At 36.5% G+C, this 24,979-nt stretch overlaps 1 protein-coding gene across 1 annotated transcript in view; it reads left to right on the top strand.

Annotated features, from left to right (window-relative positions):
- The window catches only part of PLCZ1 (phospholipase C zeta 1), a gene marked incomplete at its 5' end in the record, with an annotated part of 41,435 nt that overhangs the window by 5,654 nt on the left and 10,802 nt on the right, over positions 1-24,979 (top strand). Inside the window, 6 exons of the mRNA XM_084878280.1 lie at positions 4,278-4,509; positions 8,798-8,999; positions 12,021-12,165; positions 16,631-16,780; positions 18,415-18,645; positions 20,203-20,350. Coding sequence (XP_084734406.1) covers positions 4,278-4,509; positions 8,798-8,999; positions 12,021-12,165; positions 16,631-16,780; positions 18,415-18,645; positions 20,203-20,350 — 1,108 coding nt within the window. The remainder of the gene's footprint in view (positions 1-4,277; positions 4,510-8,797; positions 9,000-12,020; positions 12,166-16,630; positions 16,781-18,414; positions 18,646-20,202; positions 20,351-24,979) is intronic.

A 24,979-nucleotide genomic window follows, 5' to 3' on the forward strand; every position in this document is an offset into this window, starting at 1 on the left:
GTGTCCCCAAGGGAGAGTCTCAGCACCTGGCTGCAGGCTAATTGGAAGCTGGATCCTCAGGCAAAATATGCAAATAGATCTCTTTGAGGGAAGGCCTGGGAGCTGGGTGGAGCTATATCATTCCACTCACTTTGCTCTGAGGCCCAGGAGAACGAACAGACAACCAGGGACTTTTTCTTTTTCTTTTCTTTTCTTTTTTTTTAACTTTAAAATAATTGACTTTATTATATATAATTCTTTGTTTGCCACAGTTCTCTTAACCAGTGCACACAAGCCGCACTCACTGTCCACCAGAGCCAGGCTGTCAGTACCCTTCAGTGGGATACCTCCAACCCAGAGCAAAGCAGGAGGACAACACAAAGTCTCTGGAGACCTGCTGCTGTGTTAAACCTTGTTGTTGTTGTTGTGTTAAACCTGGCCTCCCTCAGAGAAAGCCTGGGAACTGGGTGCCTCTGACTCTGGCTGTGTCCGTGCTGAGCCCTGGGGAAATAGCCAGTCAAGAACGGTTTCCTTGTGTGGTACAGACCTGTAGCACTCGCACATGCAAGCCCCACTGGCTACCAGAGCCGGGCAACCAAGGAGCTCATCCCCTGACTAGCAGCTGCAAAGCCTGGGTGCCAGATGTGTGCACAGCTTCTTTCAGGGAGACACTGGTGATCTGAGGTGAGGCAGCAGGGGAGCATGAAGATGGCACACTCGGCCCCTGGGTGTGTGTTAGATCAGAAGCATGACTCTCAGACTCTATGTAGCTTTTAAGATATCCAAATAGACCGAAACCGGTTTGGCTCAGTGGATAGAGAGTCAGCCTGCAGACAGAAAGGTCCCAGGTTCGATTCCGGTCACGGGCACGTACCTTGGTTGCAGGCATATCCCCAGTAGGGAGTGTGCAAGAGGCAGCTGGTTGATGTTTCTCTCTCACTGACTTTTCTAACTCTCTATCCCTCTCAATTCCTCTCTGTGTAAAATCAATAAAATATATATTTTTTAAAAAAGATATCCAAATAAGCCTCTTGCAGGAGAACACTAGGTGCTTCACTGTCCTGCCTCTAGGCTGAGGGGTGAGAGTGCTTGGAGGGGGAATGCCACCAGTCCTCAGGAGCCATGAAGGACTGTTTACTGTGGTCTTTTGGGTCTTGTGGAATCAAGGCCCAGTTGGCTTTCAGAGCTAGGTATTTTGGGAGCCTGTCTCTCATGTGGGAATCTTAAAAAGTTGGGGCACTAGGTATTGGGTCCAAACCTTTCATTCCTCAGGAAGAAACTGGGAGTGGGGAATTGCATCCAGGTTATAGGTCACCCTGCAGGGGCTGGAGATGATAGATTATGTTTCCGCCTCTCCTACCCTTGTTGATGTGGGTTTTCCCCTCACCCACCCTGTGTGTAGGATTTGCTCACTAGTTTCTGGATGTTTTTCAGAGAAAATGGTACCATATGCAGCTGTAGAGTTGGTTTGTCTGTGGGAGGAGGTGAGTTCGGTAGCCTCCTCTGCACTACCTTATTGAAGTTCAGTGGCTTGAATGACTACTCTCCTGGGAACAAAATTTAAGTTTTCTATCAAGAATAATAGAGCCATATGCAGAGACATGATAAAACGTGTGCGTCATCTGCCATGTTCTAGGCACTCTATTAGGTTTTTGTACACATTATTTTTTCAATAAACATTCAAGGAGGTTATTAGCATCTTTGAATACAGAAGGATACAGAGGATAAAGACATTGATGGGATCTGTTCATTTCTCCTGTAACTGTGGGAGCTCACATCTGGGTATGTCTGACTCCAAAATCCTTATTGTCATGCTTTCTCCTGTAACACATCAATCCTCTTTTTCTACTCCAACCAAGTCTCTGCTTGGATGCCCGGATACTTTAACGTTTAAAATGAAACAGCTTTTTCTGCAAAACTTCATAGTTGATTCTCAGGTCAGACTGCTTCTTGAATTCCTCATATCAAACTCTCTGGTAATCCCCATTGAACTTTTCCTCATGAAATGAAGAATTCATTTCCAGCATGTTTGTCCCCTATTATACCCAAGGGTCCACCGTACAGGCCAAGTTTCAAAAGATGAGTCACTAGGGTAGATGAGGTGAGGGAAGCAGATGTAGATAAGACATACAATACAGTGAACTCTAGAACTGCCCATCTTGTACATCTCCTATCTGCACAGCAACTGGATGATATAGGTGATATTATTTATCCCCATTTTGCAGGTGTAGACTATGAAGCTCAGAGAGTTTCATTCATATGTCCAAAGTCTCACATATTGTGGAGCTACGAATATGTTAGTCCATTTTGTCTACCAATTGTTAGCTTTTTACCAAAATAAAGTGGCCCATGTTCCTTGCATTCAATCTGTTTACAGTGTAATGAGAAAGTTAAAATATAAATGCATAGCCTCTTTTGAAATTAAAGGCCCAAAGGTGAGCTTTCTGTGCTCAATTTGTTATTTGTGTTGCTATTATTTCACTAGTTATTCCAACTCTTTTCAACACCAGATGTTTCTGATTTCTCTCCCTTATGTGTCTAAACTTTTAATATTTAAGTTTTTCTGAGTTCTTTCTTCATACTTTCACTCACACCTGTTCTTTAGTTGCTTTTTAAATTAAATTTATTAGTGTGACATTGGTCAACAAGAACATATAGGTTTCAGGTGTGGGTTGCTATGGTACAAGATCTGTATAGGGTACAACCACCCAAAGTCAAATCTTCTCCTGTCACCTTATATTAGGACCCTCTTCTCCCCTCACCCCTTTCCCTCTGGCAACACCACATTGCTGTTTGTGTTAACAACTTTCAGTTTTATATCTCACATATGAGGGATATCATTATGATTGTTAGCTTTTTCTGACTGACTTACTAGTATTTCACTTAGCATAATCTCAAAGTCCATCCATGTTGCTGCCCGTGAATAATGCTGCAATGAACATAGGGTTGCCTATATCTTTGCAGATACATGGTTTTGAGTTTTTCAGGTATATGCCCAGGAGAGGAATTGCTGAACAAACAACTGTTCGCTCCCATGCCACTTGCCCTGCTGTAGTTCCCCCACCTGCCCTCTTCCCTCCCTATTCTGCATGCTTCTCTCTGCCAAAGGAAGCGCTGCTACTGGCCCAACCGTGAGTTCCCTGATGTCGGGCTGCACTTCTTCCCATTCTGTTTCCCTGTTTATTCCTTGTTGCCCACCTTTAGATGTTTCAATGCCTGGGTCTCTCAGGCACGCATCTGGGTTGAGCAGGGCTTTCTTTGTTGAATTATAATTTGTTAACTTGTTGAAATGCCAGGGGGAGGGGACTAGGGGTTTCATTAAGACCTCATTTCTTTTTTAGTTTTTATCCTCTTGGATTATATCCTCTCTTATGAATCATAATGTAAATATCTGTGTTTTTCGATGGTTTTAGGGGACCCATAGGTTCTGTATGAGCCTAAGACCATCGAAAAACACAGATATTTACATTATGTTTCATAACAGAGCAAAATTACAATTATGAAGTAGCAACAAAAATAATTTTATGGTTGGGGGTCACCACAACATGAGGCACTGTATTAAAGGATCGTGGCATTAGAAAGGCTGAGACCCACTGCCTTAGATGCAGTTCTCCATCTCTTCCAATTAGTATTGCACAGATAATGATACTGAACTTCTGCTTTTGCTAGTCATGTTCTTACTCAACCTCCCAGGTTGCTATAGCTTTTAATAACTGGACCCAGCCCATTTTTTTTCTCTTACGTCATAAAGTTCAAAAATGAAAATTTCAGAACAGTCAGGTGAATCCATGTGTTCTTATTGCAACCTACCTTGTTTGTCATTATCCCAAATCCTTCATGATATGTAGATACTACCTCCTTCAGATACTGCCTAATTTCTGCAGCACCTTACTTCACAGTGATCTTGCATGCCTCTGATTTTCTCTGACATTTATGGTGCAGGCTGTGTGTTAGTAGCATGGGATACATACTGTCTAGCATGGCTTCAAGAAGGCCCTGAGAGATACTGGAATAGGAAAAGAAAATGTGTATTTCAAAACCATACTACAATACTCATCTTTGCCCAGACCTTATTCTATGCCTGCTACAGCCACTAGGTTTTAAGTGATGGTAATCCATTAGCTTTTTCCCAACGTTGGCACCACTTCCTGAAGTTTAATATATTGTATCTGAGATACTAATCTAAGATTCATCTTCTTTCAAGTATAAGTTGCTCTGTATGTTACCAAATATTCTAATTGATTGTGTATTTTTTTTTATATTCACAATGTGAGCCCACTAGTGATTTTTTTTAGTAGGATAATGACAGGCTGAAGCAAGGAAAAATCACCATAGAAGAATTTAGATCAATTTATCGAAGTATTGTGTACAGAGAAGAAATTATTGAGATTTTCAATGCATATTCTGAAAACCGGAAAATTCTTTTTGAAAAAAATCTGGATGACTTTTTGAGAAAAGAGCAGTATATAGTTAACTTGAGTCAAAGTATTGCTTCTGCGACCATTGAAAAATATGAGCCTGTTCAAGAAGGTAGGCTTGAATTTCAAAGTTTTATCAAATACTTACATTCTTAGCATTTTTTTAATGAACTACAGTTATCAAATTCAAATTTTTGGGTGGGTCAGATTTCTTCTGGATAATAAAAAATATTGGTAGTTTTATTCTTGTATTTCATAGCATGTATATATCTTTTAGAAAGCTACATGGCATTTCTTTCCTATTTCATTTTCCAGCTCCTTTCTTTTAACCGATTTTATATATCTGTCAAATGTTCAGAGATAAGTTTAGGGGTAAAAAGCAAAATGAAGATTCTGTTATATGTATTATAATAGAAGTAAGTTTCTAAATAGTCATTAATAAGATAAAAATCCAGTTATGGGTAGTCTTCAATCTTTATACATTATATTATTGAAAAAAACATATGAATAACTTAGCTAAATGAAAACAATAATAGGAAAGACATAAAATACTACAAAATCACTAATTTATCCACTGTCAATACATATAATTAACTACCATATTTTAGAGACATTTTCAAATTTTTTTTTCTTTCTTTATTTTTCTTTTCTTTATTTTTGAATATAGTCATCTGGTTTAAATTAAATGATCACTTAGGCCAGCAATTTTCAATCGGTGTGCCACAAGAATTTTTAAAACATGCAATACCTGATTATTTAGTCAAGGGCACTGACCTCTTTTCCTTTAGATTGTAAAAAAATAAAAAAGAAAATGACAGAAGCAAACACAAAAAAAGCTGTCCAGTGTGAATGTATTGAATTTATACCTATCTTTTTTTGTCAGATCTGGAAAAAATATATTTTTTGGTGTGTTGAAAAATTTTAGTAATTACTTTAGGTGTACCATGAGATGAAAAAGATTGAAAATTGCTGCCTTAGGCTAATGAGCTGTCATATATTTTTTTTTATTTTTGTTCCATCTTTCAGTGGATTATAAAAACTTCAAATTTTTGTTTATTTATGCTCATTTTTAAATAAAATAATGAAAACATTATATAATAAATTATTTTTTTAGTTGCCTAAGTAACAAGTTAATGCATGGTGTTTAATCCTACAGGAATAAATTGGTAGCTCAAAATATTTATTTAGTAAGGAGGTATGAAAGTCTAAATTCTGCCTTTGAAAATTGGTTTATGGCTACCAGTGTTTAACAGATAGCATATGAACCAAACTGATTCCTTCATTGAGTCACCCATTCATAATTTATTCAAATATTTATTTGTGGCAACCAAGTATGTTTTTAGGGGAGGAAATATAGTGAGAAATAAGGCAAACTAGAACTATTATATTCCTGATGGGGGTTGGAGGAATTTTGACAATGAAGAATTAGAGTATCAAAGGTGTAATTTCAAAGATTGCTATGTACTGTGAAAAAATAAAACAGGAAATCAGAGTGAGTAAACCACCCAGGAAGTCTAGTTTAGATTTTAAGAGACTCCTCTATGAGGCTGTGACATCTGAGCTTAGGCTTAAATGATGAAAAATGTGGGAGCAGTGTGTGAGTTGATGGAAGAAAAGTGTTGGACCTGAATTGGAAAATTCAAGGTACAAGAGGACAGTGTGGTTGGAACTTGGAGAATCAGGGCTAGATGAATTTAGAGGGATAGTCAGGGACCAAATCATACTGGTCTTCTAGGTCCTTATTACGATTTTGGCTTCATGATACAGTTCTATCTAAAGACTTTGGAGGGTTTTAAGCATAATAGGACTAAATGCAGTGACAGCAAGTGGGAGTTGATCAGATCACCATTAAAACTTTTCCAGCTTTGCAACAAGATAGTTTGCGCCAGATTATAAAAACAACTACAACAGTATTACCACACCTGATGAATTCAGTTAACAACTTCTCTTCTTCCTCCTCCTCCTCTTCTCCTCCTCCTTCTTCTTCTTCTTCTTCTTCTTCTTCTTCTTCTTCTTCTTCTTCTTCTTCTTCTTCTTCTTCTTCTTCTTCTTCTTCCTTCTTATTCCTCCCCTTCCTCTTCCTCCTCCTCCTCCTCCTTCTCCTCTTCCTCCTCCTCCTCCTCCTCCTCCTCTTCCTCCTCCTCCTCCTCCTCTTCCTCCTCCTCCTCCTCCTCCTCCTCCTCCTCCTCCTCCTCCCCCTCCTCCTCCTCCTCCTCCTCCTCCTCCTCCTCCTCCTCCTTCTTCTTCTTGTTCTTGTTCTTCTTCTTGTTCTTCTTGTTCTTGTTCTTGTTCTTGTTCTTCTTCTTCTTCTTGTTCTTCTTCTTCTTCTTCTTGTTCTTCTTCTTCTTCTTCTTCTTCTTCTTCTTCTTCTTCTTCTTCTTCTTCTTCTTCTTCTTCTTCTTCTCTTCTTCACTTTCTCGAAGGAAGTAGTGAATTGATTTATATTCTGGCTCAAGCTCTTTAAATTATTAATAACTAGAAATTCACTGATAAGCACTTTCAATAGAGCTGATTTAGTGAATATTCAAAAAGACATATTTTGGCACTGCTACCTGCAGGTGGTAAAAGATACAACACAATAATGAGATGATGGCAATGACATCTTGGACTTGTGTTTGCATTTTAACTATAATATTGCACTGTTCTGTTCATCCATTTCATCTTTTGTAATGTCCTCTGCCTCACTTGGTTTCATACACAGCCAAGTGTTTGCATGTCATATACATGAAGTATTATAAGGCCAATTTTAAATATGATTTTAGAGTCTCAAATGTTGCTAAGATTCTCAACTCATCCCATATTGGTATATGACATGTAGCAAATAAGGTTTTTAAAAATCCAAGAGGTTCTCATCACAATCTTGTGGTTTTAAAAGGCACAAAATGAGTTTGATTTTTATTCCATTACCAAAGAACTTTATTTAATTATTATTTTTTTTAGTTAAAAAGGGCTATAAGCCAATTACTGCTAATTGCACTGGGAAAAAGAATCTATTTATGCAACCATTACTATTACAATATATGATGCATTTGCTCCACAAGTTCCCATAAATTTGCATGGCTTTGACACAGAAAGCTCGCAGCCTACAGTGTCCTCTATGCATTTTTTCTAGCTTTTATTTCTTATACTAAAATGGTAATAGTATTTTTGAATGCTAGGTTTTTCATTGTTACGATATCATAAACATTTACTTTTGTCACTATATATTTTTTTTTCTGATACATTATTTTTTAAAGGCTGTTTAGTATTGTATTGTATCTTGGGCTTTAATTTGTTTCCTTCTCTTATTAAGCACATATAAATAATGCTAGTGTGAGCATTCTTGCACACTGATCTTTGTTTGACTCTTTATTTCTATAGTATGAATTCCTGGTGATAAAATTCTTTGCTAAGGATCACTCTCTAGTCTAAAGCAAATATTCACACCAGCTCTTATTTTGGATGAACTGAATTATTAACCACAAAAAACAACAGCAACCTACTTAGAACTCATATATAGGATAAGTACTCTCATTACCATCATTCCAAACATAGGAGGAAGTTAAATAACATTCTCATTACATAACAAGTGAATAGGTTTAACCTAAGCTGTCTTATTCCAGAGCCAGTGTTCTGCTTAAATAGGTAATTTTAGTATAGACCATACAGTGTATAAAAGTTTAGAGATAACTTACTGAAGCTGGTAATGTACAAAAGATCCAACAATTCGATATTAAGCATTTGTGTCAAAAGACAGGTACCGATTGTTTATAGCAGCACTTTTTGTAATAGCCCCAAACTGGAAATTAATCAAAATGCTCTTCAAAAATAGAATCCTTAGATAAATTGTGGTGTAATCACTCAATGGAATACTATGGGAATAGTATGGGAACAAACAATGTCTAACTGAAAGAATAAATCTTAGAAATGATGTTGAGTAAGATAAACAAAATACAAACTGTATGACATCATTCATAGAAAGCACAAAACCAAGAGACAACAAAGATATGCTGTTAGAAGCTAGACCATTGAATATGCTTGGGTGGGTTGTGGGAGTGATTGAATGTTAGCAGGAAGCAAGCTTTTGGGGGGCTCTAATGTTGTGACTTATGACCTGGGTGCTTGTTAGCTAGATGTTTAGCTTGAGGAAATTCATTGATCTATGACATTTGTACTTGTGTATATTTTTAATACATTAAAACAATCAGAGATAATTGAATAATACATTCTCTGCTTGAACGTTGAAGAATTAAGGGTATTACTTAGAAAAATTTATTTCCAGAGACAAAAAATAGTATTAATGTTAATTCTAAATGAATATTTTAGAAACATGCTCTATTACTGAATATGTTTTAAAGTGGAATATAATGTTTATACTGCTAATGATATTACTACACCTTTTTACTTTTTTTTTTTTATAGTTAAGCAAGCAAGGCAGATGACATTTGAAGGTTTTACAAGATTCCTGAATTCACCTGAATTCCTACTATTTAGTAAAGAATTTAATAATGTTTATCAAGATATGCACCATCCATTAAGTGATTATTTTATCTCAAGTTCACATAATACATACTTGATATCTGACCAACTAATAGGGCCAAGTGACATTTGGGGATATGAAAGGTATTTATTTGGATTTTTAACTTTATTGCATTTTAAAACCCTTTCAAGTTCCCACTGGTGTCTGCCTCCATTGGTGGAAATTCGCAGTAAAAGCAGGCTGTGCATATTTGGCAATCACATAAGGAAGAGTCATTTTGATTTGCACATATCTTGGAGACTATGTAATCTTTCACTTTCCTCCTAATTCTGCCTGCTGACCTCCTTTTCCCAGTTAAATTGTTTCTCTAATTTAAAACCTAAGTAAATACATAACTTTACAAACTAAGAAGTATATCCACTTAGAATTCTGTAAGAATAGCCCAACTCATAGCTATACGTTCATTATAGAATTTTCTATTCGTACTTTATTATTTTAATTAAAAATATAAATTTTAAACAGGTTGATTTAGAAATATAATTATTTTTGAATTCCAAGAATATGTTGCACACAACTGAATATTTAAATTTAAATTTAATTGCATTTCTTCCTCTATTTCTCTACCCACTGTGGAAGATATCATTTTAGATCATTTTAGAAGACAATTCTTTTGAAATTTCTCTACTCATGAGAAGTGGTGTAATGTAATGTTTACCTAATAATGTTTAAGTTTCTGGTACTTATCTTTCCTCACTTTTTCTCATTTGTTAATTATGTGACAAATATAAAGTCCTTGTGTTTAACTGCCTCATCTTTAAAAGAGAAAAACTAATAAAAACTGTCCTAATAGCATTGAATATTTTAATCCACATAAAGTCCCTTAAACTTATTTAAGTGGAGCATTTCTATACAGAGACGGTAATTTTCATTATTCATTCCCCGAAAAGGGGTCAATGTGAAATAGTAGAAAATGGTTTCACCACTGGAGGAGACTTTCTCTTACATACTTTCTTGCATATTCCTCTGAGTAACTCATATCACTTTTGCTGGGACTCATATCACGGAGTCAACATATGTAGTTTGGTAAAGGTTGTTTGGATCCAAGATTGAAATCAGAACTATCGAGAGAAGTATGTAGCAACAATCAATATTAGGAAGGTTGTCATTCATGAAAAGTTTTCTTCCACAACTGAATTTTTGATAGTTTTTTTTGGTCTTTTATTTTCCCAATAGAGAGTTCAAGATTATTCTCTGTTAGCACCCCAAGCAACTGATATCTGTGTTGATAAACCGGGCAAGAAATATACTTTGACAATCAACTGAGAGGAGGGCATAAAAACATTCTTTTCTGGAAATTACCAAACTTAATAACAGATATTGAGCACTCTACAATTTAAAATCCAAATAAACAAACACACGAGCTGAGAAATAGATTCAGTTTGATTTCTACACACATAGCTCATTTTAGAACTTGTACTTAAAATTAGGTGGCCACCTTATTTGCCTAAGTCACTACCAGTGGGTCAAACAAGACTTTCTTAGAAGAGGGTTCTCAAGTTATTTCTCCAACAATGGGACAAGTGGACTAAGACACTGAGATTTTACATTACAGTGCATCTCTATATGCCTGAATAAAGCAGTGTGCACTTAAAAAGTAAGACAAAGTGGTCTTAGAAAGCAAACCACCCCAAAGCCTCAACAAATAATGTATGAACTATTTAGCTCTATATTGCTTTAGTGAAGCCTGCAATATAAATAAAATTTATTAATTATTTTCCCCTTTAATGCCTTACCTCCTCAGGTCACTTTCACTTTTTTGTTATTCCCAAAGGAACATAAGGTCCTTTTTTGTTTTTCCCCCCTCTCCTTTGTTTTCCCCTTGAATTCAGCACCTCAACTTCAATGTCATAATTGCTTTATCTTTCCTCAGTTACACTCCTACTTAAATATTGTTGGAGTCATCTCCCTAAAAAGTTGACTAAAATGATCCCCAAAGAAATACTAGATCTAAAATATCTATTTTTTTTGTGTGAGTGGTTTATTCAAAACTCTGTATTTCTGTTGAAAGAATCACTGATTCTACATCAAATACTTTATGCTGGGACCACACTCTCTTCTGCAGGATTTTATGTCTCAGGGAAACGTTTCTCACATTCTTCACATTTTGTGTTAGATAATTCTTTGTTTACCAGCATTCCTGACCTCTACCCTCCAGATGCCAGTCACAAACCTCTCCTCTATCCCCCAGTTATGGTAACAAAAAATGTCTCCACACATCGTCAAATGTTGCTTACGAGCCAAAATTGTCCTGATTGAGAACTGCTGGCCTGGACACAGTGGGCTAAATTAATATTTGTTTTGGAAAACAAATGCTAACTTGGTTTTCCATGGGAAAAATGTCTTCATGTATGGCAGGGACCTTTTTTTAGAGCCATCTCCCTGATACATGAGTATCACGTCTAAGATTCTGATGTTTCAAATCAGCTTCTTTTTATTCATTTGTCTGTCTTCCAAGACTTTGTTTAGAGGATCACTTTTGTCTGCCTTCCATTTTCTTCTTACATACCTATAACTCTCAGTTTTTCTAATATAAACACAGTAAATATATGTTTATTTATTTAATATATTTTTATTGATTTCAGAGAGGAAGGGAGGAGGAGAGAGAGAGAAACATCAATGATGAGAGAGAGTCATTGCTTGGCTGCTTCCTGCACACCCCCCACTGGGGAGGAGCCCACAACCTGGGGCATATGCCTTTGAGCAGAATCGAACCTGGGACGTTTACGTCTACAGGCCAATGCTCTATCCACTTAGCCAAACAAGTTGGTGTGCCAATAAATATTTATTGATAGTGAGCTGTATATCATACATTTTCTATGAGACATATAGAACTTAATGCATAAGTAATAGTTAGAAATTGCAGGAGTCAGAGTCCATGGCCCTGCCCATGGCACCCTCTTGGTGGTGCTGGAACTGTGGTTGGCCCATTGTTGCTCCATGTTAGGCCATGCTCACAGTAAAGAAGAAAAGTGTATTCAGTTCAGCACAACAACTTTGTTATGAATTCATTTACAAATTTTAAATTTTTTGCAAGTAGTCTTTGGGACACTTTAACATTTTTAAAGATCCAGGAATGACTATTTATTTTCTTTACATTTTGCTAGTGCCCTTGTGAAAGGATGCCGGTGTCTCGAAATTGATTGCTGGGATGGATCACAAAATGAACCTGTTGTGTACCATGGTTATACACTCACCAGCAAACTCTTGTTTAAAACTGTTATTCAAGCCATACATAAATATGCATTCATAGTACGTGCGTATCTTTATTCAATTATATTTAAACACAACATAATTTACATGTTTCAAAATTCTATGATCCTTGGCATTAGTTTGGATTAGTGATATTTCAAATCATGGGTTATGGTCCATTAGTAGTCAGTGAAATTTATGCAGTATATAGTAAAATGATAGATTTATCAAAGTTAATCTCCAGTAGTAAGGTAGATGTTTCATGGAACTTTTTGTGTAATTATATAATATGTGTGTTTATTTCATCATAAATATATTTCTTAATGTATGAAAAAGTTTGAGAAATATTTTTCTATATAATAGTACTATATAATTAATAAATATTTTACAAACATTCAACTACTTTACTTTCAAGATACAAAAATAAAACGTGTTAAAAATGTGTTATCTCCATTGTTGACTTTTGTAATGACTATGATGGCAACTATTTTATTAAAATATCTTTTTATTGATTTTAAACAGAGAAGAAGGGAGAGAGAGAGAGAGAGAGAGAGAGAGAGAGAGAGAGAGAGAGAGAGAGAGAGAGAGAGAGAGAGAGAGACATCAATGAGAGAAATATCAAAACATTGATTGGCTACTTCCTGCATGTCCCATACTGGGGAATGAGCCTGCAACCCAGGAATGCCCTGACCAGGAATCGAATTAGTGACCTCCTGGTGCATGGGTCTATGCTCAACCACTGAGGCACAATGGCTGGGCAAGTGGCAACCATTTCTACAGCAAAAATGTTTATAAGTTTATTTTGGGTTTTAAAATTACTATTCAATTGTTAAAGCTAGATTCAAAGATCTAGTTCTTTCTAGAGTGTCTAAAGTCAGTTTATAAATCCTAGTCTATAAATTGGGTATGCTTTAATAATTGCTCAGTTTTGAATACTTGGCCCCATTTACAAACTTGGCTAATTAAGCATCTTTATATATTTTTAAGTTGTTTTTGTTAACTTAATATATTTTATTTCTTTCTTAAGTAGTTCAAATGTTGTAAAATTGAAGATATTTGATCTAATCTTACTGAATACTTAATGTATATCTAATAAAGTAATGCATATCTATTAAATTAAACATAAATTTGATAAATTTAAAGTTCTCTTAACTAATCAGTGTATTAACTATAAAAATAAACATAACTTTCCCTGGCTGGTTTGCTCAATGGATAGAGCATTGGCCTGAAGACTGAAGGGTTCCAGGTTTGATTCTGGTCAGGGACACATGCCTGGATTTTGGACTCAATCCCCAGTAGGAAGCTTGCAGGAGGCAGCCAATCAATGGTTCTCTCTCATCATTGATGTTTCTCTCTCTCTCTCTCCTCTCTCTCCTCCCTTCGTCTCTAAAATCAATAAAAATAAAAAGTATTAAAAATAAACATAACAAATTTAAGTAAATTGTTGTATTGTTTATTAGAAATATAGTATAAAGTGAGTAAATATTCACAAAATATAAAATATAAAAAACTTCTTAATTTAAAATGTTGATGAATGGCATCGATTTTCTTAAACATACAATTTCAAATAATTCTAAATTTTTATCTTTATCCTAACTTACTGCTTGAACTCTATACCAATACAGACAACTACACACACATTCTACTTGCATATGTAATAGGCATATTTAACATAAGGTATTTAGATTTGAGCTCCAGATATTCCTCTTTCTGCCAGTCCACTCTTTTCATGGTCTTCCCAATTTCATTAAATGGTAACTTCTATGTATTTAAGCCTAAAATGAATCATTATTGCCAACTTTAACTCTCTCCTCCTTTTCTCCTACATCTCAGTCAGTTTTTTTAGCAAGTCCCATTGGCTCTACGTCCCTTCTTCCCATTCTCATAGTCACTGTCCTGGTCAACCACCATCCCCCCTCTCATGGATTATTTGACTTCATATCCAATGTTCTTTCTTTTCTTCTTCCTTCCCTGCAGTTTCATCCCAATGTATCAGCCAGAGTGACTTTTTGATAAGTCAAATCATGCCATTTCCCTTCTCAAAACTCAGTCTCACTCAGAATGAAAGCTACAGTCTATACTGGGACCCTCCAAACCCTATATCCTTTGTTTTCTATTACCTCTCCTATCCTTTGGCCTTTCTCCCTTGTTTGCTTGTCTATTCTGGTCTTCTTACTCCTTTTCAGACATGTCTCAAAGTCTTTGAATTTGCAATGTTAACCATTAATCTGAAATACTTTTTCCAAATATTTGTATAGCAAACCCTCTCACTTAATCCAGGATGGGTAACGAAGGGGAAAAAAAAAAAAGAAAAGAAAAAGAGACAATCTTAAAAGTCAAAGATCTTACAAGGAATGGAAACCCTTACAGCTTCTAAGATTCCAAAGAGAAGGAGACAAAATGAAAAAAAGGCTTTGAGCATCAAGACTCAAAGACCTTTCTCAATTGAACAGCGTAACTCAATTTTGTGGCAAAGATGAGGTTGAAGGTTGGATTTTCTACCATTAATTTGGGAAAGAGATAGCAATGAAACAAAGTAGATTTGGTAACTTGATTGAGGACATAATTTTGGGGATAGATATTGGCACATGTAACTTATTTAGAGGCAAATACATAAAAAAACTAATTTTTAATATTGTCAAAACCAAAACAAAACACAAGAGTGACACAGGTGAGCATGAAAACAACCCTGGGTCTGGAAGTGGGCTCTAAGAAAAGCAAACTCCTCAATACTTGCTTTAGATGTGGCCAAGAAGGATAAAAGACAAGAGGACCTTTCCAGAGGTTAGAGCCAAGGCCACTACAGAAAAAAAAAAAAAAAAAAAAAAGCTTTTCCATCTGCTAGGACAGTGGTCAGCAAACTTATTAGTCAACAGAGCCAAATATCAACAGTACAACGATTGAAATTTCTTTTGAGAGCCAATTTTTTAAAACTTAAACTTCTTCTAACGCCACTTCTTCAAAATAGACTCGCCCAGGCCGTGGTATTTTGTGGAAGAGCCACACTCAAGGGGCCAAAGAGCCGCATGTGGTTCCACGAATCGCACTTTGTCGACCACGGTGCTAAGCTATCACTTTGCCTAGTTTCAAAATCATTTTTTATTTTTGGAAAATTTCTACATGTCCTCTTAATATTAGATGGAGTCTACCTATGTGTGTATAAGAACGTATATTATAATAGGCTGAATAGGGGACCCTGAGGAAATGAGGTTCTCATTTTTGGAACCTCTCAATGCTACTCTGTTTACAAAAAGGGGTATTTACTAATGTGATAAAGCTAAAGAATTTGAATGAAAGGAATTTTTAAGTCCTGGATTATCTGTTTGGGCCCTAAATGCCATCATATGTATCCTTATGGGGGAGACAGAGGGAGATTTCAAGCATATAGGGGAGGAAGCCCTGTGAAGACACAGGAGAAAGAGGGCAGAGACTGGAGTGATAGGGTCACAAGCCAAGGAATGTTGGCAACACCTGAAGCTGAAAGAGAGAAAGAACAGATTTGTCTTAGAGCCTGTTGATACTTTGAAATATTTTTTTTAGCCAGGGAAACGGATTTTAAAATTTTGGCCTCCACAGTTGTGAGAGAATACATTTCTGTTGTTTCAAGCAACCAAGTTTGTAGTAATCTCTTACAGCAGCCACAAGAAAGTAAGATTCTGATCCATTAAAAAGGTCTAATATATATCCTATTTAAATGTCTGGGATAATGCAGCAGACCCTGTAATTCCCTGGCTTGCTTATAAAGTTGGTGAATTTGTGTCCTGATGATCATATATGGAGACAAAATAATTTTGAATAAGATCCAAAAATGAGTGATGCTCTCTATTTTGTAGCAAATTTCAAATTTACAGTGGTGAGAAAGGTCAGAATATGTCTTTATAGAGCCACCCTTCTTTAATATATCTCCTCTGTTATTAAAAACTAGAAATATCTTTATCGTTGTTTTAAATGATAAAGCAACAAGTTTTGATTTTAGCATTTAAAAATGGAAAAAGTAGAAAATTAACATTTTCCTTCACTTAGTAGTGTTAAAGTTTTCCACTCCCATTTAAACACATATAAATAAACACACACTTATGTACTTTGAAAAATAAAAGTGTAGCCTCATATTCTCTGGCAACTGCTTTTCTTCATAAGACTATACTATAGAGATATTTCTACAGCAGTGTGCTAGTGTATAACTGCACCTCCTTTTTTTTTTTTTTTTTTTGCACCTCCTTCTTAACCAATCTATATTATTTCTTTAAGTGAATATGCCATTATTGATTTAAATGAATACCTGTTGTTGTATGCTTCAGTTGTTCCCTATACTTGGGGTGCAAATAGTAATCATTTTTCTTTTCCTATAGATTTAATGTTCTCTGATTTGACAAACTTAAAAGTACTTTTGGTTTAAAAAATGATTATTTTCCAAAGGTACTGAACATTAGATGTAAGGGGTAAAATAGATTAAGTGCTTCTTTTAATTACATTAAAGTTATTAAGGAGTTCTGAGAAATAACTGTAGCAATGGTTAATTTTTTAGACATCTGACTACCCAGTGGTGCTCTCTTTAGAAAATCACTGCTCCCCTTCCCAACAAGAAGTGTTAGCAGACATTTTGCAGACTGTGTTGGGAGATACCTTGCTGTCTGATATGCTTGATGATTTTTCAGACAAACTACCTTCACCAGAGGTAACATTTTATTTGAGAAGCTCAGGTTAAGATCAAAAGAAAAAATATGTCACTATGCTATTGGTTCATGAAACTGGGTTAAAGATCATTGAAAATGCTTACATTTGATTATTCGTAGAGGTGTATCTTTGCAAGGTGTTGCTTAGAAATGTTTCTATGAACATTTAGGTGAAAATATTTTGTCTGTTAAGAATTGTGTACAAATTGAAATGTCTATGTATTTATCCTCACAATCTCAGCCCAATACCTCAGCACCTGGGTGGCAGGTTCTCTCTCTTAATCTGCTCAATGTAACTGTCTCTATGGGTCCCTTTTCATGTTCAGTTGAGCATATGCTAGACTTTGGTGTAAAAAAGGCATCCTCCCCGCCCCCCCTCCCCCAATCCTATCCTCAGGATTTCAGTTTGATTTTCAGCTATTTATTTTATTTTATTATGCCTGGTCTTAACAACCAAATTTTTCACTTTCTCATCTCCTCACAACCTACCTAATCAGGCTTCCTCTTGCAACTGCACTGTAGTAAATATCTCAGTTTGGTCATCAAATACTTTCCTAATGATAAATTCCAATGGACCTATTTCAGTCTTTATCTGATTTATTCCCTTGACAGCATTAAACATTGGGGATGCCTCCTTCCTTTCCTTAAAGCACTTTCTTGTGTTAACTCCACACTTTTGAGGCTTTCTTCATTCTTCTCTGGCCCTTCCTTCTTAGTGTCCTCTGCTGGCCCCAATTTTTACCAGATGATAAATGAATTTGTTTATTTATTTATTTATTTTTGCATGATAGTATTGTTTAACAACAAAGAGTTTAATTTTGCTATGTCATCATTTTGGTACAGAACAGACTTTTTTTTTTTTTTGTAATATTTGAATATCACCCTTTATATTTTTTACTCATTTTACAATATTTAACTGAGTGAAAAATCTAAAGATGAGGTGTTTTGACAAGAGCACAGGGCTCATGATAGAATTGAGACAGACAAAAGAAACTGAACATGTGGAAAAACTTTCACCTCATAATAATGCCCACAGGCTAAATTTGTCCAATAGTGACAGAAAATAGACACTAAATAACTTGTGCAAAGTGCTGAAAACACCATGAAATATTTAGTATAAGAATCATGATATAATTCAGTAAGTTATGATAATTTTAGCTTTATAGGAATAGAATTCCTCCTCCTATTATTTATAAATTCATTTTTAGCATTTGGATATACGTATTCATTAAAGTTTTTGCTTCCATACTAAAGTAAGGAAATGCTTTCCAATGAATAAATAAGGAATTAAGATAAAGTGATTTTATTATACTGCAATGTAAAAAAAAAAAATGCCTGGAGACTTGTTAAAGAGGCATATTCTAGTCTCACAACTCAGGATTCTGATTCTCTAATTTTGAAGTCAGAAAATCTATAAAAATCATAACAGACTTACTTTTTGGTGAATTTTGGTCAATGCTATAATATTACTGGTGTCTATTAGGGTACCATAGAGGTATGGGGAAGATGGAACTCTTACATGTGTTACTACTGTGAGCTAACTGCAAATCTTATGAAAGACTTGCCAATGACTGTTACAAATGCAAACTTACCTGTAAATGTGTAATTGTATCTGTCTTTCAAATTGTCTCTGTAGGCATTAAAATTTAAAATATTAGTTAGAAACAAGAAAATAGGAAGCCATGCAAGGAGAGGTTTGGAAAAGCATGGTGAAGTAGAGGAATATGAAGAATATGAAGATGTAGATGATGAAGAGGAAGTGGACAAAGTCAAAAGTTCAAGATCATTGGATATTCTAACAAACAATCCAGTAAAGGAAAAAGAGTCAAAGATTTCACTTAGATTGTCACTTTTCAGAAAAAAGAAGGTGAGACCATGATTTGAGAAAATCTTACAAGTGATTAAAAAGTTGTTTTATTTTCTTACTGGTGGAGAATTAAAAATTTTTTTAGACAAATATTTTTCTCCTTATAAAAAAACTTTAGTTTATCATTCAATTATTTTGGGAAAAATTAGCAGTAGAAAATAATTTTTAAAAGTTATCTCTCTTCCTGTTGTTTTAATCTCTTTCTCTATAGTGACAAATATTATGTGCTAGGCATTGTGCAGTGTACAAAAGATACAAACAATATAATGTCTCTGCCTTCAAGAAGATCAGACTGTCAGAGATAAGAAAATCATTCTTTGTAAAATATCCTATATAATAAAAGCCTAATATGCAAATCAGCTGAACCTTGGAATGACTAGTGAAATGACCTGTCACTATGATGTGCTCTGATCAACTCGGGGCATATGCTTAGTGCAGGAGCTGCCCCAAGCCTGCAGGCTCCAGGCCAGCCAAGGCTGGTTCCAGCAGGGGGCTCCCTGATCGCCCTGCAGGTCACCCTGGCAAGCAGGTGGCGGTAGAGGGGTGGGGAGGGGCCGGCCAGTGAGGGGGTAGCACCTGGCTGGCCAAGGGGGCTGCCAGCAGGGGCCTCTGATTATCCCAATAGTCACCCCACAGATGGGCCCTTATCACTGGCCAGGCCTAGGTACCCTACCCGTGCATGAATTTTATGCACTGGGCCTCTAGTAGTATTATAAGTATACAAATTAACATGACACAAGAAGGCATATCAGCTTGCAAATTTGTCTGCTTTAATTAAAAGTTATTAATTTTTGTGGAATTAATTAATTACCCTACATAAATGAAAAGTTTAGGGGAAGGGATGCTATTGTCAGGAATGATTTGGTATCATTTTTCTAGCAAAGTCCACACAACTTTGTTTTTTTCCTCCAACTTTAGACTCACTTTCCCTATTTTGGTACAAGACTGTATCTGCTTTCAGTGGAAGGCCCATCTGTCCTCAGATGACCAAGCAAATTCTTTTTGCATTTTGGCTCTGACCCAGTTATTTGCACATCCCTGAACCTATTAGTGTTGTTATGGAAGGCAAAGCTTTGATTAGGCAGGCCCAGTTCATATTATCGATACTTAAGCACAAAGATTTAGTATGAGCACAAAATGTTTTCCCCAAACAAAACTTGGGAAGAGGCTAACAGAAGTATAGAGCATATAGATTCAGGGCTGTAAAAGAGCCAATGTACACTTTACAATAGGAGTTACTCCAAGATGTTATATCATCCTGGAAATATGACTTACTCAGGACTAAAATTCCTAAATTTGCAAATTCATGACAGCAAACTGAAGTCTTTGGGAGAAAGAAAATAACAGTTATATTAATTGGATTTTTAGGTTTGAGCTACTTCATCTTAACATTAAGTACCATCATAAAATATAATGACATTGACCCAATTCAAATAATTTTTGAGGAGATAATCTTATGAAAAGACCCAAATTGTTGATTGAATATTTTCTCTTTTGGAAAAAAATTCAAATAGTGCAAAAAATGTGAAATTACTGTTTTATTTTTACACCTTGAAGATAAAAGTGGCTGTGGCCCTCTCTGATCTTGTCATTTATACTAAAGCTGAGAAGTTCAGAAACTTTAGCTATTCAAGAAACAATCAACAATTCTATGAAAGTAATTCTATTGAGGAGAGAAGAGCTCGGAAACTTGCCAAGTTAAAAGGTAAATTCCTATGGTTCAAAGAGATGAAATGTTTAAATGTTGTTATATTCACTGCAAAGGTCCCAAGATAGATCAATGGAATTTCTAAAAATTACATCCTCATAAAATTTCAACATATTTAGCATATTTTCAAAAGGTTATATGCCTCAAGTACATTAAGTTTATTTCACAAAACTCAACCAATAGTCAACTTCTTTAAATCATTACATTTTGATTGAGCCTGTTTAGTGTGGACACGTTGGTGGCTGGGGCTGTGGTGAGTGGTTTACATGGGAGGGCAGAGAGTGACAATTCTGCACAGAAAGGCAGAACCAAAATAACAAGTAACATGAACTTTGTCCTGAAATCAAAAGGGAGCAGGAGAAGGTTGAAATCTCAGGAATTACATGATTTCTGGTGTGTTTCTGAAAGATGCCTCTGATAGCCCCATAAGGGTGAGGCTGTCCACAGGGAAGAGAGGATGAAGGCCTCTGTAAGAGTGGAGCCAGGGTGAACTCTTTGGACTCAGTAGGATCTAAGAGGTAGAATTAAGTAGACCTGGAGGCTGTCGTATGTCTGAAATGAAGGAGAGGGAGGAAATGGCACCCAGGCGGCTGAGCTGAGTGGGCATTGCCACAGCACACCTGTAGAGGGACACTTGTCTTTGCATCTTCTTTTACCTGTGTTCTCATTCTAAATCTGAGGTGGGTTATTCTGTTTGGTAGAGCCCAGATGCAACATAGCCTGGGAAAACACAATGGGAAGCAGACCCTACCCTCTTCTTAGACTTATATGGCAGGGAATATCCTCACCTTAAAAGGGGATGGGTGGCTAACTCAACAGTCAGATGACTCAAAGTGCTTCTGAGAAATTGCAGCCTACCACCTTGTGTAAGTATCAGCACCTGCAACTGACTTGAGGAAGGCTGTTGGCTGTTTGGAAATGTGGATTTTGATATATTTGTTGGTTAACCTCATTAGGCTGGCCATTGGTACCCATGAATTTGGAGGTATATTTTAGCTCAACTCCTTAAACTTCCTACTAGAAAGACCCTGAATATTATAGATCTTGGATGTTTTGGTTTTTAAATTGCAGATAGTAGGCATGGACCAAAGTTAAAGTAATGTAATATAATATATGTCTGTAGTGAGAATAAGTATTTTATTTACAAACTATAATTGTGTATGTGTTGGGTTGTGATACAAATATATTTTTCACTGTAAAGTCTTGTCAGCAGTGTTTGAATTTGAATGATCTACTTTATTGTTCCCTGTCCTTCCAAACAATTGAACGTTCTCTATTGTTGTTCATGGGGACAGGACCTTTAGGTACAACAAAAGTAGTAATAATTCTCTCACTCTCATTATATTAAACACTTGCTCAAACCCTGAAAAGAGACTGGGTAATTCTGAGTAGATTTAATAAGTGTAGGATCACCATTTCTTTGGATAGAGTATAGACCGTTTTTCTTGAACCCAAAGTCAATAGTAAAAAATTAGTGATATAGGCAAAGGTGTATTGCAGGGATGTTCATCATTATTAAAAACATAATAAACATCTATATAATAAAAGGCTAAGTGACTGCTAAGGCAGGACGACCAGGTGCACTGACCATCAGGGGGCAGACACTCCAGCATGGGAGCTGCCCACTGGTGGTCAGTGCACTCTGGGAGTGCCGCTCAGCCGGAAACTGAGCTCATGGCTAGCGAGTGCTGCAGCAGTGGCAGAGCTTCTCCTGCCTCTGTAGTAGTGCTAAGGAGCAGTGAGCTGAGCAGTAAGGAGGAGCAAACAGGCAGGCAGTAAGGAGTGAGGGGTCCCCAACTATGTGGGGAGCAGGCCTAAGCCAGTAGGCAGACATTCGCCAAAAGGTTCCAGACTGCAAGAGGGCATAGGCTGGGCTGAGGGAGCCCCCTCCCCTCCAGTGCACAAATTTTGTGCACCAGGCCTCTAGTTAGGTTTATAAAAAGGAAAAATAAGAAACAGAAATGTCCATACATGGTAAGTGAATATTATTGAAGTGGAATGATTTTCATGTTATTTTAGTAAATAAAAATAAGTTCATAAAAGGGAATAAAAATATGATTCAATTAAAAATTAATATGAACATATGACAAAAGAATGGAAATATTTATTCCAAGATGTTATCAGTGGTTATTGTTTTAGTGAAAAGATTATATGTGGTTTTATTTCTTATTTTTAAAATTTGATTTTCTCATTTATCTAAAATGAAGATGAATTGCATTAATAATAACAACATATTTTTATTTCTAAAGGTCAATCTCAAAAGTAACAAAAGCATATTATGTTAAGAGTCTATGGTGATTATTCATGCTTATTGCTTTGTAGATGAGAAAAATTTAGGCCCAGAATAACATCTAGCTGGAATCATGATACTGGAATGCACATGCATTTATGTATAAGTAGCTTCAAAATACACTTTGTCTCAAAGAGTGTATAACTTCTAAAAATGAGAGCTGATGAAGTTAACTGTAATTAGTGTTAACTTTAGTTGCTATTTTTTTTTTGCTTGATAATGCTTCCTAAAGAATAATATTCAAGATGATATGGCAATAGACCTGTTCTAGCTGGCTAGCAAACACAGTGGGCTATAGGCATTAATCATTTATCCCATAACTGGTCACCATATTATAATAGAAAGAATAGGTATCTCAGAGAAACATAAAATTGTGTTAAAATTTTTTGAAGGAGTGTCCAACGGTAGAGGGTGTAAACTAGTTTTGCATCTCAAGTAATTTAAGTAGAATATATGAAGGTGAAGGGATTAAGAAGTACAAATTGATTATTACAGGATAGTCATGAAGATGTAAAATACAGTATAGAAAATATAGCCAATAAAATTCTAATAAATATGGTGTCAGGTGGATATAAGATTTATCAGGATGATCACTTAGTACATTATATAATGTCCAATCATTGGGGTATATGCCTGAAAGTAATATAATACTATATGTCAAATAAAATTGCAAAATTAAAAAAAAAATGGTTGAAATAAAAAAATAAAGTGTCAAGAAGTAAAAATTGAAACACAAAGAATATATGAGTAGAAACAAAAAATATATAAATTCAAACAAAGTATGTGTATGTGTTAATGTACACTATAGGTATAGACCTTATCTCAGTAGGAAAAACAATTGAAATAATCAGAAACATTGGGAGGTAGCATTTTTTTTTCGAGTGGAAGGATACAAACAGAAATGGAATGAATTTTTGGGGAAGATGTAGTATTGGTTGGGACTGAAAGCTGGATTGGATAACTTTAAAGTCTCATTCAACCCTGAGAATCTATTAAATATTCAACTGAATTAATAATAGCATCATATAGCTTTATATGACTTATGTGTGATTATGTCCTAGTGTGAAAATCAAAGTAAGGCAAAATCTGGAATGATACTGCTTTTTAAAAATGAATGTGTTTTTATTTTGGAACTTTATATATCCTTATGTCAAAGTGAAATTAATTTGGATGTAAACCCCCCCCCCAAAAAAAAAAAAAATCCCCAAACATGCTATCTAATCACTTTTTCTCAGGTGAATGATTAGTGTGCATAAAATCCTATCTAATAAAAGAGTAATATGCAAATTGACCATCACTCCAAGACACAAGAGAGCTGTCCCCATGTGGTCAAAGATGACTGCCCTCATGTGGACACAAGATGGACACCACAAGATAACCTGCAGGGGAGGGCAGCTGTGGGCAGTTAGGGGTGACCAGGCAAGCAAGGGAGAGCAGTTGGGGTGGACTTAGACCTGCAGGGGAAGGCAGTTGTGGGGTACCAGAACGCCAGTGGAGGGCAGTTGTGGGGGGGACCAGCCCTACAGGAGAGAGCAGTTGTGGGTGATCAGGCAAGTGGGGAAGGCAGTTAGGGGTGACTGGGTCAGCAGAGAGGGCAGTTGGGGGAAACCAGGTCAGCAGGGGAAGGCAGCTGGGGGGTACCAGGACTGCAGGGGTGGGCAGTTGGGAGGACCAGGCCTGCAGGGGAGAGCAATTGTGGGCAATCAGGCCAGCAGGAAGGGCAGTTAGGAGTGAACAGGCCAACAGAGGAGGGTAGTTGGGGAGATCAGGCCAGCAGGGGAGGGCAGTTGGGGGCAATCAGGCTGGAGGAGGAGGGCAGTTAGGAGTCACCAAGTTGGCAAGGAGGGCAGTTAGGAGTGACCAGGCCATAAGGAGAGAGAAGTTAGGATTGACCAGGCCAGCATGGGAGGGCAGTTGGGAGTGACCAGGCCTTCAGGGTAGAATAGTTAGAGGTGACCAGACTGGCAGGGAAGGGCAGTGGGGGTGACCAGGATGATAAGGGAAGGCAGTTAAGGGCAATCAGGCCTGCTGGGGAGCAGTTAGGCATCAATTAAGCTGGTAGGGAAGGAGCAATCAGGCAGAGGCAGGTGAGCAGTTGGAAGTCAGCAGTTCTGGATTGTGGGAGGGATGTCCACCAGGATCGGGCCTAAATGGGTGGATGGACACCCCTCAAGGGGTCCCAGATTGAAGAGGGTGCAGGCTGGGCTGAAGGACACCTCCCCTCTTGCACGAATTATGTGCACCAGACCTCTAGTTGTGTAATAAATTATTACCTTCTTAATAATGGTGAATTAATAATGGTCAAATACAAAGGCATAAATTTATTTTGACTAAAA

The sequence above is a fragment of the Pipistrellus hanaki genome (assembly GCF_964339955.1).
Source record: "Pipistrellus hanaki genome assembly, chromosome: 3".
Classification (NCBI taxonomy): domain Eukaryota; kingdom Metazoa; phylum Chordata; class Mammalia; order Chiroptera; family Vespertilionidae; genus Pipistrellus; species Pipistrellus hanaki.